At 47.3% G+C, this 17,754-nt stretch overlaps 1 protein-coding gene across 2 annotated transcripts in view; it reads right to left on the bottom strand.

Annotated features, from left to right (window-relative positions):
- The window catches only part of mettl14 (methyltransferase 14, N6-adenosine-methyltransferase non-catalytic subunit), a 117,043-nt gene extending 103,466 nt beyond the window's left edge, over window positions 1-13,577 (bottom strand). For both annotated transcript variants that reach the window (XM_072496179.1, XM_072496180.1), the window contains exon 1: window positions 13,420-13,577. In XM_072496179.1, the coding sequence (XP_072352280.1) occupies window positions 13,420-13,485 (66 nt within the window). In that variant the 5' untranslated portion in view covers window positions 13,486-13,577. The remainder of the gene's footprint in view (window positions 1-13,419) is intronic.
- Between the last annotated feature and the right edge of the window lie 4,177 nt (window positions 13,578-17,754).

Genomic DNA, 17,754 nt, shown 5'->3' with positions numbered 1-17,754 from the left:
TGGAATACTGCGTGCAGTTCTGGTCGCCACATTACCAGAATGATGTGGATGCTTTAGAGAGGGTGCAGAGAAGGTTCACCAGAATGTTGCCTGGTATGGAGGGTGCTAGTTATGAAGAAAGGTTGAGTAGATTATGATTGTTTTCGTTGGAAAGAGGGAGGTTGAGGGGGGGGGTCCTGATTGAGGTCTACAAAATTATGAGAGGTATGGACAGGGTGGATAGCAACAAGCTTTTTCCAAGAGTGGGGGTGTCAATTACAAGGGGTCACGATTTCAAGGTGAGAGGGGGAAAGTTTAAGGGAGATGTGCGTGGAAATTTTTTTACGCAGAAGGTGGTGGGTGCCTGGAACGCCTTGCCAGCGGGGGTGGTAGAGGCGGGCACGATAGCACCATTTAAGATGCATCTAGACAGATATATGAACGGGCGGGGAACAAAGGGAAGTAGATCCTTGGAAAATAGAAGACAGGTTTAGATAAAGGTTCTTGATCGGCGCAGGGTGGGAGGGCCGAAGGGCCTGTTCCTGTGCTGTAATTTACTTTGTTCTTTGTTTGTTGTATATCATTTATGATCTTACACTTATCCTCTGCACAACAAATCTTTGTGTTGTCTGCACATTTCCCAATCATGTCCCCCACGTTGAAGTCCAATTTGTTAATATATAAAACAAACAGGGGTTCGAACACCAAGCCCTGCAGAACATCACTTGAAACAACTTCCCATCCGCATGGGCAGCCATCGACCATTACCCTTCGATTCCTGTTACTAAGCTAACTTTGGGTTCAAATTGCCACATTACCCTGTATCCCATGGGTGTTTACTTTTTGACCATTCTGCCATGTGAGACCTTGTTAAGGGTGTAATTGCTCTGGAGAGAGTGCAGAGAAGATTTACTAAAGATGTTACTAAAATCCACGTAGACAACATCCACGGCACTACCTTCATCGATCCTCCTTGTCACTTCCTCAAAGAATTAAATCTAATTTGTACGGCATGAGCTTCCCTTAATACTACGCTGGCTATCCCCGGCTAGTTCATGCCTTTTTAAGTAATAGTTTATTCAATTTCTCAGGATTAATTCCAACAATTTTCCCACCACCGAACTAAGACTAACCGGCCTATAATTGTCTGGCATTTTTCATACCCGTCTTAAACAACGGAACCACATTTGCATTTCTCCAGTCCTCCGGCACCTCCCCTGTGTCTAGTGAAGATTGGAAAATAATCCTAAGAGCATCGGCTATTTACTCCCTGACATCCTTCAACACCTTCGGAAACAATCCATCTAGGCCTGGCGACTTATCCACTTTCAAGGATTCCAACTTCTCTAAAACTTCCTCTCAGATTATGATTACTTTATCCAATATTTCACATTGCTCCTCATGGGAGTACGATATCCGCATCTTCCCTTTCTTTTGTGAATACGGAGACAATAAATTTGTTTAAAATGCTTCCTATATCCTCTGCATCTTTACGCAAATTCCCTTCTTCATCTCTGATAGGTCCCATTTTTCCTTCACTATCCTTTTGGTCTTTATACACTCACAAAACATCTTTGGGTTTTCCTTAACGTTGCTTACTAATATTTTTTCATGCCTTTGATTTCCTTATTTGTTTTTTCACTTGATCCTCTAAGCAGTATATTCCTCTAAGCAGTTTTGAGTTTATTGTGACTATCAGAAGGTTTATTTTTCTGTTCAATCTTCCCATGTATTTTTCTATACCACCATGTGTGTCTAGATTTGGCAGTACCGTTCTTATTTTTGGAGGGGACATATCTTCTTTGTACCCCAAGGATCTCACTTATTTGTGCTTCCCACTGGTTTACCACTGATTTATCCTTTAGCAGTCTTGTCCAGTCTCAGCCAAACCACTTCTCAGTTCTGAAAAAATTGCCTTCCCCCAGTTTAAAACTTTTACTTCTGATTTGTCTCTGTCCTTTTCCTTAATTTCCCATAAGATGAAATCTAACTTAATTGTGGCAATGTTTAGCACCCCAAAATCAAAATTCCTACCTTTAAGACGTGTTCCTTCTATACACAGTAAAATACTTCTGGATGACTTCTCTATTTAGATATATTTTACCATGAACCCTCAACCTACCAAACGGTATGGATTTAAGTAACTGATTCTATCCTTCTGTACTGTGTTTGTTTTTACTTAGCACACCAGAATGTACTGTTCCCCAACCTTCTTCATACATTAAAAAAGTCAATCTCTTCTCATCGTAGTTCAAAACAACAGTTGAAATTTTAAGATTTACCATTTTCTAATTGTGCCCAAGGTTTCATGTCAAGCTGCTTTTTAAGTTTGTAGGTGTCATGAATTAATTCTGAGTTTTGATCTCCGGTATACCACCAGCTAGCTGTCAAGTATCTTCCAGTAAAGTGCTACATATGCATTTGAACAAAATGTGAAAATTTCTGCTTTTCTAAGTAGGCAGATGTATGTGCACAGCAGCATAACTTGGTGCTACCAGCTTGCATAACACTAAAAATACTGTTTGCAGCAACTGTAAATATATACAGTGAGCAACTGAGCTATACAATTTAGAAAGGTCCCAAGGCTGTTTCCAGTTTCTGTTTGTAAGGTTTTCGGGCAATTCGGCCCTTTTTGGACTGCGCAAGAATAAAACCCAGAGACTGTAAACTGGACACTTTTCAGCCAAAGGAACGTAACCAAATTTCCCAGCAGGCTTGGTCCGCTGAGCTGAGTAGGGGCATAGGTATTTACAAACCCCCCCCCAGGAGCTACAAGGAAGAAGGAGCCAGACAACTAGATAAGATTAAACACAGAGACAAAGGGGCATGGTAATGCTGTAAGGGGCCTGCCTGCAAGCAGGACAATGGGATGGTCATAGCCCCATGCAGATGTAAATGACTTTGCCTCCACCAGAGCAGTATCCAATCAACACCCCATCAACATAGCAGCGATCTCCAGAGCAGACGGAAGACTTTGAAAATCTTCACAAGGGAGCTCAACCTCGTTATCTCAAAAAGCAGACTGGAGGCGGACCTAGGGGAGGTACTCCTATCTTGACAGGTCTGACCGGCTCAAAGGGGGCAGGACCAGCGGGAACTTTAAACCTTATGGATTCAATGCAAAAGGGGCTGGCCGAACACAGGAAAAAGCCAGGTAAAACGGATATAAAAGGGGCTGTGTTTCGATTGAGGGTCTCTTGGCTTGACCTCTCCACCTTTGACTTGACCTCCTGCAGCCTGTGACTGTAAGTACCCTGCAGCAGCTTGCGAAACTCCCTTGACCTTGATAGTGGTTGAGGCTTTGGGGAAGGGGACTTGATTTGTGTTCTGTGTCATTGCTAAAACTGTGTAACAATAAGATTTTTCGTTGTGTCCGTTATAGTACTTTCTGAATAGACTTAGTTTGTGTTAGAGTTTAAGATTTTATTATAATTTCTTCTGTTTGATGATTTTGACCTGGGTTTTGCAATAAACCTTGATTTGCTGATAATTGGAGTCGTTTAAATTCTTCAATCTCTCACCAGCGATCTCTGACCAAGTCATTGTTAAGATATTCCTCACCTTAATTCCGGGTTCAAGAATCTAGGGTCATCTTGAGCGATTCACTCAGGACAGGCTGCTGGTTAGGTAATAAACAGCAGTGTCCTATTCTCTCTCTTGGGAAAGCTACTCCAGCGAAGTAGGAACCGGGTGGGTGTTGCACCACCGGCAAGAGAGAGAATCACCTGGGCATTGGTAGGGGTCTGGGTATCTGTGTGATATAAGCCTCAGGCTTCCGGTTAGGGATAAACGGCAGGCTTGATTCAGTGCTCTCTTCCGTGGAGGTGTCCCAGTGCGGCATCCCCTGGCCTCTGAAGTTTCAGTGCCAGCTGGAGAGAGACACACACAGATACTCAAACCCCAGATATCGGCCCAGTAGTGGAGTAGCAGAGATGGCACCCTCTACATGTTGGGTTCACTGATTTTAACCAGGTTACACTAAAGTTGCAATAATTGGTCTCGGCAGCCCTGGGCTGCAGAGGATAAATTTAGAGAAGTCAAACATTGCAAATTGTACATACACAAGCTTGCCGACGGGAACAGCTGCCAACGAAACTACTTTGATTCCTACAGTACCTACATCCTAAAGCCACATTTATTTTACCAGAACAATAAAACTTGCCATGATTTCTACAATCCAAGCCTTTACCGTCTTCTCGAAAACCAATAATATAAAAGATCTGAATCATCGGTTTGACAGGCTCAAAGTGTGTAGCCTCAAATACCGTCTTCATAATTTAAGACTGATACATGAACTTGACCTCAACTCTTAACAATTCAAATAATCCACATCTTTTTTAAAAAAAATAGAATCTGTTCATAGCAGAGTAGTAATCTCAGGATTGCTACCGGTGCCACGTGCTAGTGAGGCAAGGAACAGAGAGCAAGTGCAGCTGAACACATGTCTACAGGGCTGGTGCAAGAGGGAAGGCTTCAAATATGTAGATCATTGGGATACCTTCTGGGGAAGGTGGGACCTGTAGATGGAGGGGCACCAATATCCTAGGCGTGAGGTTTGCTAGAGGTCTTCGGGAGAGTTTAAACTCGTTTGGCAGGGGGATGGGAACCAGAGCTACGGATCAGAGGATAGGGTAGCTGTTGAACGGACAGAAATAGTATGCAGCGAGTTTGTGAGGAAGGATAGACAGTTGATAGGGCAAAGTTGCACTCAGTGGGATGGGTTAAAGTGTGTCTGTTTCAATGCAAGGAGTGTCAGGAATAAGGGAGATGAACTTAAGAGCATGGATCAGTACTTGGAACTATGGTGTTGTGGCCATTACGGAGACATGGAATCCATGGGGACAGGAATGATAGATGTTTTATGAAGAATAGAGAGGGAGGTAAAAGAGGAGGGAGAGTGGTACTGTTAATTAGGGAGTGCACCACAGCTGCAGAAAAGGAGGGTTTGGCTACTGAGTCAGTATGGATGGAAGTCAGAAACAAGAAAGGAGCAGTCACTTTATTGGGAGTTTTCTACAGACCTCACAATAGCAGCAGAGAGATGAAGGGACAGATTGGGCGGCAGATCTTGAAAAGGTGCAGAACTAACAAAGTGTTGTCATGGGTGACTTCAACTTCCCTAATATTGACTGGAACCTCCTTAGTGCAAATGGGTTGGAGGAGCAGATTTTGTCAGGTGTGTCCAGGAAGGATTCCTGACTCAAGATGTAGATAGGCCGACTAGAGGGGAGACTATATTGGATTTGGGGCTTGCAACGAACCAGGCCAGGTGTCAGATTTCTCGGTGGGAGAGCATTTTGGTGACAGTGACCACAACTCCTTGACCTTTACCATAGTCATGGAGAGGGATAGGAACAGACAGTATGGGAAGGAATTTAATTGGGGGAGGAGAAATTATACTGCTTTTAGGCAGGAGCTGAGGATCATAAAGTGGGAACAGTTGTTCTTGGGGAAATGCACAACAGTAATGTGGGGGTTGTTTAAGGAGCACTTGCTGCGAGTACTGGATAGTATTCCACCTGGAGGTCAGTGGCCCGCACACCCACCGCACCCACCCACCACACCCCACCCACCACACCCCACCCACCACACCCCACACCCCACACATCACACCCCACACATCACACCCCACACATCACACCCCACACATCACACCCCACACATCACACCCCACACATCACACCCCACACATCACACCCCACACACACTCACCCACGTGGCTGGAATTGAACCCGGGACCCTGGAGCTGTGAGGCAGCAGCGCTAACCACTGTGCCGCCCAATTAATCAATTTGTACCTGGTATCCCAAAGTACCAAATCATAGAAATTCGTACATGAGGGAAATACAACTTGCAGAACTAAGTGGATCCAACACAGGAATGGGACTGGCCGATTGCTTTAGAGAGCCAGCATGTACCCAATGGATTGAATAGCCTCCGTTTGGGCTGTAATAACTAATTGTGGAATCAGCATTCAATATCAATTAAATGCAAGATTCCTTAAACATGTATACGCTTTGCTAGGGTCTCTCACAGTTAACCACCTCAAACTAGTGCTAAAATACATTTTTCCACAATACGATGAAAGACTGGCTACTATTCCTCATACCCAGAGGGTACTGCGCAGACTGCTCCACTGATCATTCAAGGCAATTTCTCCTGTGAGTACACAAGTGTCACTCGCCCATAAACAAGAGATTAAAGTTTAAATCTGCCCTGCAGAGTTTGTGCGAACTTAGTCCACAGAATAAAAGGGAGAGTGAGTGGTGAGCAGATCATGCAGTCCTGAGTTTGTTTTTCCAATCAATAAGATCATGGCAGATCGTCAATGTCAATACCAACTTCCTGCAACAATCTCAAATCCCTCGATTCCCGAGGTATCCAAGTATCTAATAATTTATTGAATTTACTCAAAACTACTCAACTGTTAGTTATACTTTATCCAATCAAGATAGGAACTGTACTTTTAAGGGCGGCATGATGGCACAGTGGTTAGCACTACTGCCTCACGCTGCCGAGGACCCGAGACATGTCACTGTCCGTGTGGAGTTCGCACATTTTCCCGTGTCTGCCTGGGTCTCACCCCTACAAACTAAAAATGTGCAGGGTAGGTGGATTTACCACGCTAAATTGTCCCTTGATAGGGGGGGGGGGGGGGGGGGGGGTGTGAAATTGGGTACTCAAATTTAGTTTTTAATAAACTATACTTTAGAACAGTATGATCAGCTGATTTAAATGAAAAATAAAGACTTTCATTTATGTAGTAATTCATGACCAAATTGCTGTTATTTATGGTCAATGAATTGTCATCACAGTTGTAATGTAGGCAATATGACAGCCAATTTCTGCACAGCAAACTCCTTCAAGCAGCAATGCGATAATGACCAGATAATGAGGGAATGAGGGGTTAATATTGGCCTGGACACTGGGAATAAATATTTTGTTCTTCTTCAAAATAGTGCCATGGGATCCGAGGGGGGAATGGGAGCGCCTTGATCTAACATCTCCTCCCAAAAAAAAACCTCAAAGCACAGCACTCTCCCAGCATTAAAATAAAAGCCAAATACTGCGGACTATGAAATGAGAACAGAAAATTCTGGAAATATTTAGCAGGTTTGGCAGCATCTGTGGAGCGAGACAAATTCTATTTATCGTGGCCATTGCTTACTCAATTGATTTTTTTAACAAATATTTTTATTCTCCATTTTCACATTTTCAACAAACCGTAACGAATACAATGTCAATCCCCTACCAACAACAATCCCATCCTCCCCCCCCCCCCTAACAATATAAGCATGAAATAAAACTAAACCTCCCAAGGACGAAAAAAGAATCAGGAATCGCCCCTGGTCACCGTTGACATATATAGTCCACCCCCCAACACCCCCCTAATATTCAATGCCATCCAATCCCTGAAAGAGTACCGTGAATGGCACCCATGAATTGTAGACCCCCCTCCCAGACTCCTCCCCTTCACTTCCTCTTGTAAACTCCTCCCCCCAACCTCGGTTCTTTCCCCCAACTTTTCACCCCGGCTAGCCTCACCGAAACCTGTTCTACCAGGCTCCGATGGCTGCAGCCCCTCCCCCCACCTCACTCCCGTTCACTGGCCAGTTTAAACCGGCCAGCTTGGAGGCCCCGCCCGTGTCTCCTTCCCCCTTGCCCGGTCCCAGGAAAACCAAGAAATCCCCTTTAGCACACAACCCCAGCATACACACCCAAGCCTCAAAAGAACCATCATTGCAAATGAAAGTCCCAACTCTTCCCTTGTCCAAATATACAGCGTCGACTCATTTAGCACATACACCAACACGGTGAAAAAGTAAAGTTACATGAGGCTACATCGGTACACGACCCGCTCTCAGTCCTATTTCTCAATTATGCCAGAGTCCTTCGGCCTTCGCAAACACCTCCGCCGCTTCCGCCGTCCCAAAATAAAAGTCCTTGGATTTGTAGGTCACCCTCAACTTAGCTGGATATAAGATGCCGCACTGCACCTTGCTGATGTACAGTACCTTCTTCACCCAGCTGAAGGCAACCCGCCTCCTCGCCAGCTCCACCGTAGTCCTGGTATATGCGTATACCAGCTCCAGCCCACTGCACCACCCGCTTCTGCTTTGCCCAGCACAGGACCTTCTCCTTCAGGCTGTACCTATGGAAACACAGTTACTACTCTTGGTGGCTCACTCGCCTTTGGTATAGGCCTCCACGACCGATGAGCCCGATCCAGTTCGTATCAAGAGGGATCGTCCCCCTCCCCCAATATATCTGCCAACATCGTGGCAAAATACTCCATCGGCCTTGGGCCTTCCACCCCTTCGGGCAAACCCACGATGGTCAGATTCTGCCGCCTGGATCGGTTTTCCAGGTCTTCCATTTTGGCTCGCAGACCCTTGTTGGTCTCTGTCACCTTCCGCAACTCCTTCCCCATCGAGGTGAGTTGATCACTGTGCTGCGATAATACCTCTTCCACTTCCTTCAGTGTCTCACCTTGCTCCCGCAACTCCGCCGCTGCGCTTGATACCTACCGCCGCCCTCACCGGGGCAATCGCCTCCTCTACCAGCACTTTCAATACCACCCCCATCTCCTTCTTCATCGCTTCCATGTGCTTTCTGAACTGTTTTTCCAAGTTCCACAACCATCACTTTGGCATTTCTTCTGCTGTGAGCGATGCAGCCTCCCCTGGTGCTCCAGCCTCCGCTTTCCTTACAGTTCCTGCACTGACTTTTCCACTCACCAGTGGACTTTCATTAACCCCCTTTCTCACGGCCATTTTTCCCCCAAGCTTGGACATTTCTCCTCCCTGTGCCTTCTTACAGCTTTTTCAGCCTCCGTTGCCCCTGGGACCGGGCGTTAAAACCCCCAAATTTCTATTCCCGAGCGGGAGCCCTCCAGTGTGCAGCTGCCTCTCGTCCGTCGTCACCGGAAGTCCCTGCTTACTCAATTGTTAACATAAACTACAGCGGTTCACACCGGACATGCAAACTGAACCAAGGCAGGTCTCTGCTTTATTTGAACCTCAACTACCATAGCCCACTTTTGTGCAGATAACATTGTTACCCTGCATGTTGAACCAGGTAACAAGAGCAATCAGATGGAGAAGTAAGCTCTGAGCATAATGTGTATAGCCTGGTTCAGGAAAGGCACAACCAAACACTGACCGAGAGCATGAAATCTTTGGCGTAAAACAGTGCAGAGCAAGTAATCCATTAATATTAATTCAAGGGTGGTTTGGTAGTGCCGCCACAGATCGAGCTGGCTAAGTCCTAAAGGACATAGCTGCTAGACTGAGTCTGTGTCAGGTGGTGAGGGAACCAATAAGGCAAGAACCTACTTGAACTCACCTTCACCAATTGACCTGTTGCAGATGTATCAGTCCATAACAGCAGACCTTGTGGTGACAAAGTCACATTGGCACATTGAGGTCACCTTCCATTGAGTTGGGTGGCACCGTCACGGTGGTAAATGGGATAGACTTCAAATAGATCTGCCAACTCAAAACTGGGCAACCATGAGGCCCATGATGGCTGTGCGCCATCAGCAGCAGCAGAATTGTATACAACCTTATGGTCCAGCATATCCTCCACACTTTAGTTACCACCAAGCCTGGTTAAATGAAGAATGCAGAAGGGCATACTAGGAGCAGTACCAGGCATACCTAAAAATGAGGTGTCAACCTGGTGAAGCTAAAACTCATGACTATTTGTGTGCCAAACAGCGGAAGCAACATTCAAATAACAGTGCTAAGCAATTCCACAATCAATGAAGCAGATCTAAGCTCTGCATTCCTGCTGCATCCAGTCATGAATTGTGTGGATATTTAAACAGTTAACAGGAGGACGAGGCTCCACAAATATCCCCATTCTCAATGATGGGGGAACCAAGCACAAGTGCAAAAGACAAGGCCAAAGCATTTGCAGCCACCTTCAGCCAGAAGTGCCAAGTGATTGATCCATATTGGCCTCCTCAAAAGTCCCTGCATCATCAATGCCTGTCTTCAGCCAATACGATTCACTCCACTTGATATCAAGAAATAACTGAAGGCAATAGATACCACAAAGGCTACAGTGTCTGACAACATTCCAGCCAGTACTGAAGACTTGTGCTCCAGAACTAGCCATTCCCCAAGCCAAGATGTTTCAGTACAGATACAGCACTGGCATCTATCTGGCATCCACCCAGCAATGCAGAAAATTGCCCAGGTATGTCCTGCCCACAAAAAGCAGGACAAATTCAACCCAGCCAATTACCGCCCCATCAGTAGTCTCTCAATCATCAGCAAAGTGATGTTGTCAGTGCTATCAAGTGGCACTTACTCAACAATTACCTGAATTTCAGTTGGGTTCTGCCAGTGCTACCCAGCTGCTAACCTCATTGCAGTCTTGGTCCAAACATGACAAAAGAGCTAAACTCAAGCTGTACTTGACATCAAGGTAGCATTTGACCTACCTTGGCAACAAGAAGTCCTAGCAAAACTGGAGTCAATGGGAATCAGGGGGAAATCTCTCAACTGGTTGGAGTCATACCTGGGACAAAGGAAGATCCTTGTGGTTGTTGGAGGTCCATCATTTCAGGGCAGCATGGTAGCATAGTGGTTAGCACGGTTGCTTCACAGCTCCAGGGTCCCAGGTTCGATTCTCGGCTTGGGTCACCGTCTGTGCGGAATCTGCACGTTCTCCCAGTGTGTGCATGGGTTTCCTCCGGGTGCTCCGGTTTCCTCCCACAGTCCAAAGATGTGCAGGTTAGGTGGACTGGCCTTGCTAAATTACCCTTAGGTGTCCAAAAAAAAGGTTGGGTGGTGTTATTGGGTTATGGGGATAGGGTGGATGTGTGGGCTTGGGTAGGGTGCCCTTTCCATCCGGTGCAGACTCGATGAGCCGAATGCCGTCCTTCTGCACTGTAAATTCTATGATGATTCTATATCTCAGGGCATCACTACTGGCGTTCCTCAGGGTAGTGTCCTTGGCCCAACCATCTTCAGCTTCTTCATCAATGACCATCCCCCCACCATAACGTCAGAAGTTGGGACGTTCACTGATGATTGGACAATGTTCAGCATCATTTGTGACTCCTAGATACTGAAGAAGCCCATGTCCATGGACAACATTCAGGCTTGGGTTGATAAGTGGAAAGTAACATTCTCACCACACAAGTGCCAAGCAGTGACTATCTCTAATAAGAGATAATTCAACCATCGCCTCTAGACATTCAATGACAATGCCATTGCTGAAGCCCCCATAATCAACATCCAGGGAGTTGTGTTGACCAAAAACTGAACTGGACCAGCCACAAATACTATGGCTACAAGAGCAGGTCAGAGGCTGGGAAACCTGCGGCGAGCAACTCATCTCCTGACCCCCAAAAGCCTATTCACCATTTACACGGCACAAGTCAGGAGTGTGATGGAATATTCTCTACTTGCTTGAATTAATGTAGCTCCAATAACACTCAAGCTGGACACCATCCAAGCTAAAGCAGCCCGCTTGATTGGCACCCTCGTCATTCACAGCCACCGCTATTGGCACATTGTAGCAGCAGTGAGTACCATCTACATGAACCACAGTAGCAACGCACCAAGACTCCTACGACAGCACCTTCCAAGCATGCAACATCTGACACCTAGATGCATGGGAACACAACAAACTACAAGTTCCCCTCAATCACACACCACCCTGACTAGTGCCTATATTGCCATTCTTTCATTGTCATTGGGTCAAAATCAAAGAAACAATAGCGCTGTGGGTGTACCTATACTACATAGACTGCAGCGGTCCAAGAACGAAGCACAACACGCAGTGGCACAGTGGTTAGCACTGCTGCCTCACAGCGACAGGGACCCGGGTTCAATTCCGGCCTCGGGTGACTGTCTGTGTGGAGTTTGCACTTTCTCCCAGTGTCCGCGTGCGTTTGCTCTGGGTGCTCCGGTTTCTTCCCACAGTCGAAAGATATGCAGGTTAGGTGGATTGGCCATGCTAAATTGACCCTTAGTGTCCAAAAGGTTAGGTGGGGGTTACGGGAACAGTGTTGGGGCTTGGGTCTAGGTAGAGTACTGTTTCCAAGGGGCAGTACAGACTCGATGGGCCGAATAACCTCGTTCTGCACTGTAGAGATTCTATAGCACCACCTTCTCATGGACAATGATGTGCATTAAATGCTCCCCAGCCAATGGTGCCCACTTCCCATGAACATATACAAAGAAAAATAACATGAGCATGGATAGGGGTTGAATTGCACCCTGACATGAGCAGGGATCAGCAATATTACGGAGGTGGAAGTAGGTGATGAAGAGGATGTGGGGTTCAAAGCTCAGTCATTAATTTAGCAGTCCCGTTCAGCCTCATACATTTGCAAGCTGGGATGGAGTAAATGGCTGGAGAAGAGAACATGTGGCAAGTGTTGAATACAATGGTCCTCTTCCCATGCCCCAATATTTAATATTTCTGACAATCTAACACTATGTGAAAAAATAACATGACTCATAGAGGCAGTGGAATATTAGTCTACCAAACAAATGCTGTTGTTGTTTGAAAACATGCAACAAACCTTTCCAATAGCCCCAAGGGCAAAACTCAGGTGACATAAACTGAAACATAACAAATAAGATAGATCCTTCATTGTTCTTCCTTTGCATAAATTTCTTTGGTTACTAAACGGTCAAGAAAAGTTTTAACAATTAGAGTACAGTGTAAGATTGCTTTAGACCTGCTCAACAGTCAGATCTGTCTGTGGTCCATGCATTTCTCTGTGCTGCCGAAACAGATTTTAGGCAATTGGTGGACAGCAATGGCTGAACCTTGTTTTAATATTATACATAGAATTAATATTATGTGCTCTGTTAACATGATGAGCAGAGGCTGGCTGAGCTTTCAAAACCACAGTTGGAAGCTTTGTGTAACGGCACAAATGATGGGCGGCATGGTTGCTAGCATTGCTGCCTCACAGCACCAGGGACCCGGGTTCAATTCCAGCCTCTGTCTGTGTGAAGTTTGCACATTCTCCCCGTACCTGTATGGGTTTTCTCTGCATGCTCCGGGGTAGGATTGGAGGAATAAAGCGGGGGATTGGGCTTAGGTAGGGTGGTCTTTCGCAGGGTTGGTGCAGACACGATGGGCCAAATGTCCTCCTTCTGCACGGTGGGGATTCTGTGACATGGGCAGTCTTGCAGCCTGATGAGGGGAAATTTAAAGTTGTTGCATTTCAACTAGAAACTGGTTCACAAACCATTCAAAATGCATGAATTCACTGCCCTGAACATGTCACTACACAGCAGGAGCGGCTGGTAAAACCAGAGGCCCGACAAATACCACAGATCAGAGGCAGACACTGGGTTCGTTATTGCCCTCCAGCAGGAGACAACCAGTCCCAGGACCGGCCTCCTGCGGCTGCTCAGTGACGGGGGAGAGAATGTGAATGGCACACCCGCCGCTACCGCCCTCTCACCTGCTGGGCTAACAGCTGCCGGCGCAGTTTCTGCCGCTCTCTGATCTCCTGTAAACGGCTGTTCATCCTCGGCCGCCCCTTCGCTCGCTTTCCACCGCCACCGGATCTCACCTTTCACCTTCGCGCTCAACTTCTGCGTCACTTCCGGCCAAGCGACCAACGCAACGGGAGGGAACTGGCGGGGCGGGGCCAGTGTGATGGAGTCATTCTGAGGGTGGGGCCTGTGGTGGGGTCTTTACGAGAGTGGGGACAGTGATGGGTCATTGTAAGGACAGGGCCAGTGGTGGGGTTTTTACGAGGGTGGGGTCAGTGATGACTCATTGTAAGGCCAGAGTTGAGTCATTGTAAGGGTGGGGCCAATGGTATGGTCATTTTAAGGCTGGAGCCAATGGTGGGGTCATTGTGAGGGTAGGGCCTGTGATGTTATTGTAAGGGTCATTGTAATATAGAGAATTGGCGACCATGGACCTCCATGTTAATCTTGTCCGAAAGGTGTGAATCATCTTCCTTGGTGGGACATTCATCCAGTTGGTGAGGCTCTTTCAAAAGACCGCTATTTAGCTACTTCAATCTCGTTTACCATCGATCTTTCCCATCAGCATCAGACTTTCTGAATCACATTTCTTATTACGTACCCATGAAATTCCATCAATCTCTTCCTGAGATTTGTTATGATCCCAGTTGGTGTGACTACTTGGTCGGCGCCGGCTTAGAGGGTCGAAGGACCTGTTCCTGTGCTGTGCTTTTCTTTGTTTGTCTTTGTACTGGACGGGAAGGTCCCTTATTTGAATCCCGGCTCAAAAGACTATAATGTTTTACGTTTTTAAGAAAATGTGGAGGAACCGAGTCACATGAATGTCAATTAGCTTGTAACAACAAAATACTTTATTAAACATGAAAAATTTGACTATGATACAATGCTCCTTCACTCCAACTTATTTTCAGAAATGTACCCAGATTTCAACGATAGCACTCCACTCTGAAACCAAATGGCAGATGTCACTCATCTTCCATGGATTTCTCCTCCAATTCCCCCCATATGATTGTCACATGAGTATTCCCAAACACCACTCTCAAAAAGACAGGCTTTAAAATCTTCCTTCAATGAATGCTTACATCAGCTGTTTTTATCAAGCATTTGCCTCCAGGTTTTCCAACTAACCTTTCAAACAAAGCTTCCTCTCCACTGTTTAATCAAGGATCCACCTTCAGGTTGTCCAACTTTCCTTTCAGGATTCCTTTGTTTTGAGACTTTTTACACAAACTCTGAGATCCTGGGCGAAATTCTCCCCCAACGGCGGGATGCCCGCCGACTGGCGCCAAAGCTGGCGCAAATCAGACGGGCATCGCGCCGGCAAAAAGGTGCGGAAGTCTCCGCATCTTTGGCGGCCTAGCCCCAACATTGAGGGGCTAGGCCGACGCCGGAGGGATTTCCGCCCCGCCAGCTGGCGGAAATGGCGTTTGTTGCCCCGCCAGCTGGCGCGGAAATGCGGCGCATGCGCGGGAGCGTCAGCGGCCGCTGTCAGTTTCCCCGCGCATGCGCGGGAGCGTCAGCGGCCGCTGAAAGTTTCCCGCGCATGCGCAGTGGGGAGAGTCTCTTCCGCCTCCGCCATGGTGGAGGCCGTAGCGGAGGCGGAAGGGAAAGAGTGCCCCCACGGCACAGGCCCGCCCGCGGATCGGTGGGCCCCGATCGCGGGCCAGGCCACCGTGGGGGCACCCCCCGGGGTCAGATCGCCCCGCGCCCCCCCCCAGGACCCCGGAGCCCGCCCACGCTGCCTGGTCCCGCCGGTAAATACCAGCTTTGATTTACGTCGGCGGGACAGGCAATTCCTGGGCGGGACTTCGGCCCATCCGGGCCGGAGAATCCAGCGGGGGGTCCCGCCAACCGGCGCGGCTGGATTCCCGCCCCCGCCCAATCTCCGGGAGCGGAGACTTCGGCGGGGGCGGGGGCGGGATTCACGGCGGCCAACGGCCATTCTCCGACCCGGCGGGGGGTCGGAGAATGACGCCCCCTGTCACCAATTGCTCCACAACTATTTAAATAAATATCTCACAAATTGTAGTAAGACATCACAAACCTTAGAACTACTGCTGGTTTTTCACTAGCCAAATCCTTCTCAGCTGGACAGCACGGTGGCACAGTGGTTAGCACTGCAGTCTCATAGCGCTGAGGTCCCAGGTTCGATCCCAGCTCTGGGTCATTGGCTGTGAGGAGTTTGCACATTCTCCCTGTTGTAGCCATGTAAAATGGCCACCTGCAAAGGACCATGGGAATTGTGGTCAATTTGGGACACAGACAGGTACACAGCCTCTGTGTATTGTGCAAAGAAACCAGACTTGGCTGAAACTTGCATCCATTGAGAATCAATTACCATTTTCCCCAAGACAATAGCATTCGCATTAAGGACCATCAACGATAGCAGACTAACCGGCGCCACCCCCCCTTATTTGGAAAGGCCTATGTGCCTGGGACAATGATAGCTAGGACCCGCCCAGCCATCGAGGTATCCGCCCTCTAATTGGCTAAGATCGATGAGGGCGATCGAAACACTATCGATCCATTGGGCCTGGAGTAGGGACGACCCAAAAGGGCGCGAAACAGACGAAGGATAAAACGCCCAGCACACTAGAGATCGGTCTCTTGGGACCGGCCTGTCCGCGACCAACTGTAGCGGAGCAACCAAGTTCAAGGACCCACGACAATCCTGAAGGACGAGCCCAGCTGAGACGAACCCAACAACTTCCAACCGACCACGTGGACCTTGATAAAGGCCTTATCTCGCACAGTGCCGGTCACTCGAAGTTAAGTAAAGGTCATCTAAATTGTTAGGTGTAGTTTAGTACGGAGCCAAGTGTATTATTGCATAGAGATACAAGTCTTGTGTTATTAATAAACTGTGTTTTTGAGCTAACATATTGGTTGTATGGTCATTTGGTCAATATAAGAAACAGCTTGTGGTTCACATAAAGGGTAAAAGGGCAACATTTATTGGCGACCCTGGTGGGACCCCGATTAGAAGTGACTCTGTTACTCCGAGGGATCCCACAACTTTGAATTAAATTGGGGAAAGAGAACGAACCACAAGAGTAAGTTTCATATCGACCAAATAACCGAATTTCGGAAGTGTGCACTAACCACATGCGTAACTAACAGGGAAGGGTAAGGTAAACTCATCAGACTTGCATGCAAATCTAGAGGGATTGTGAACCGGAATATAGCCGTAAGCCATACCCGTTGTTCGATCGACTCCTTATTCCCCCCTGTTCCAAATTTGAAGTAGAGAAGAGATGGCAGCGCAGATGATAGAGAAGATGATAAATCCACAGCAGCAACCCGAGGTCGCAGTAGTCGACAAATCAGAGCAGTGCCCCATATGGGCGGATGTGTAGAGAAAGTATTTAAAGGGGAAAGGATGGGCCCTTTGGTCGGATTTTTGTGCAAATACCGAGTCAGGTTCAGGAAAGATAGGACAAACTTGGTGGGAGGATTTATGTAAGGTACATAAGAAAAATGCAGTTAAGTTCAGGAAGCCAATGGCAATAGTGTGCTGCTTGGCACAGTTGCGAGGCACCGAGGAGGTCGTCGAGACGCTCCGCAGACTAGTAGAGAAGGAGGAAGAGAATGAGGGAAACAGTAAAGAAAGTGAGAACATTATTGAGGAACTCCGGGAGAGGTTAGCCGCCAAAGACAGGGAAATCACCGATGTTAAACGCGCCCACCAGTCTTGCATAGAACACCTTAGCAGATTCCAAACCCTGTACGACAAGGCCTATCAAGACACACAGCGCGTACTCTTGATAAGAGAGGAGACTGAACACCAGGTCACCCAATTAACAAAGAAATGCGCCAATTTACAGGCAGCTTTAAGAGCGTTCCACCAGTCCACTAAAGAACAAAGGCAGAGCACCGTTGACCATGTTAAATGCCAGCGGAAGATAGGTAAGCTCTAGTCGTTACTTTCAGTTCAGAATGGTTTTATGTATACCTTCGGGACAGATAAGACAGATGAGGAAGAGATGGCAGATTGGGAAGAGTTAAGTGAAAGTGCACAAATGTAGGTTAATGGAACGGAAAATCAAAAGCAGCCACCACGCATCCCAAAAAGAAAGGCACCAGCTGCACAGGTTGCACCAACCCCACAGCTCCCACAAATCCGATAACCACAGAGAGAAGGATTAGAGACCAAGCAGGTCCAGATATCACCTACACCACCCCACTTTCGGTAACCCAGTTAAGGGACGCATGCGGTGAAATTACTCTATTTCAGCCCACCGCAGACCCACATAGCTTCTTCGAGGAGGTGCGCCAGCAAAAGGTCATGTACGGATTAGATG

Source organism: Scyliorhinus torazame, chromosome 3 (genome assembly GCF_047496885.1).
Source record: "Scyliorhinus torazame isolate Kashiwa2021f chromosome 3, sScyTor2.1, whole genome shotgun sequence".
Classification (NCBI taxonomy): Eukaryota; Metazoa; Chordata; class Chondrichthyes; order Carcharhiniformes; family Scyliorhinidae; genus Scyliorhinus; species Scyliorhinus torazame.
This window is presented reverse-complemented; position numbering and strand designations above follow the sequence as displayed.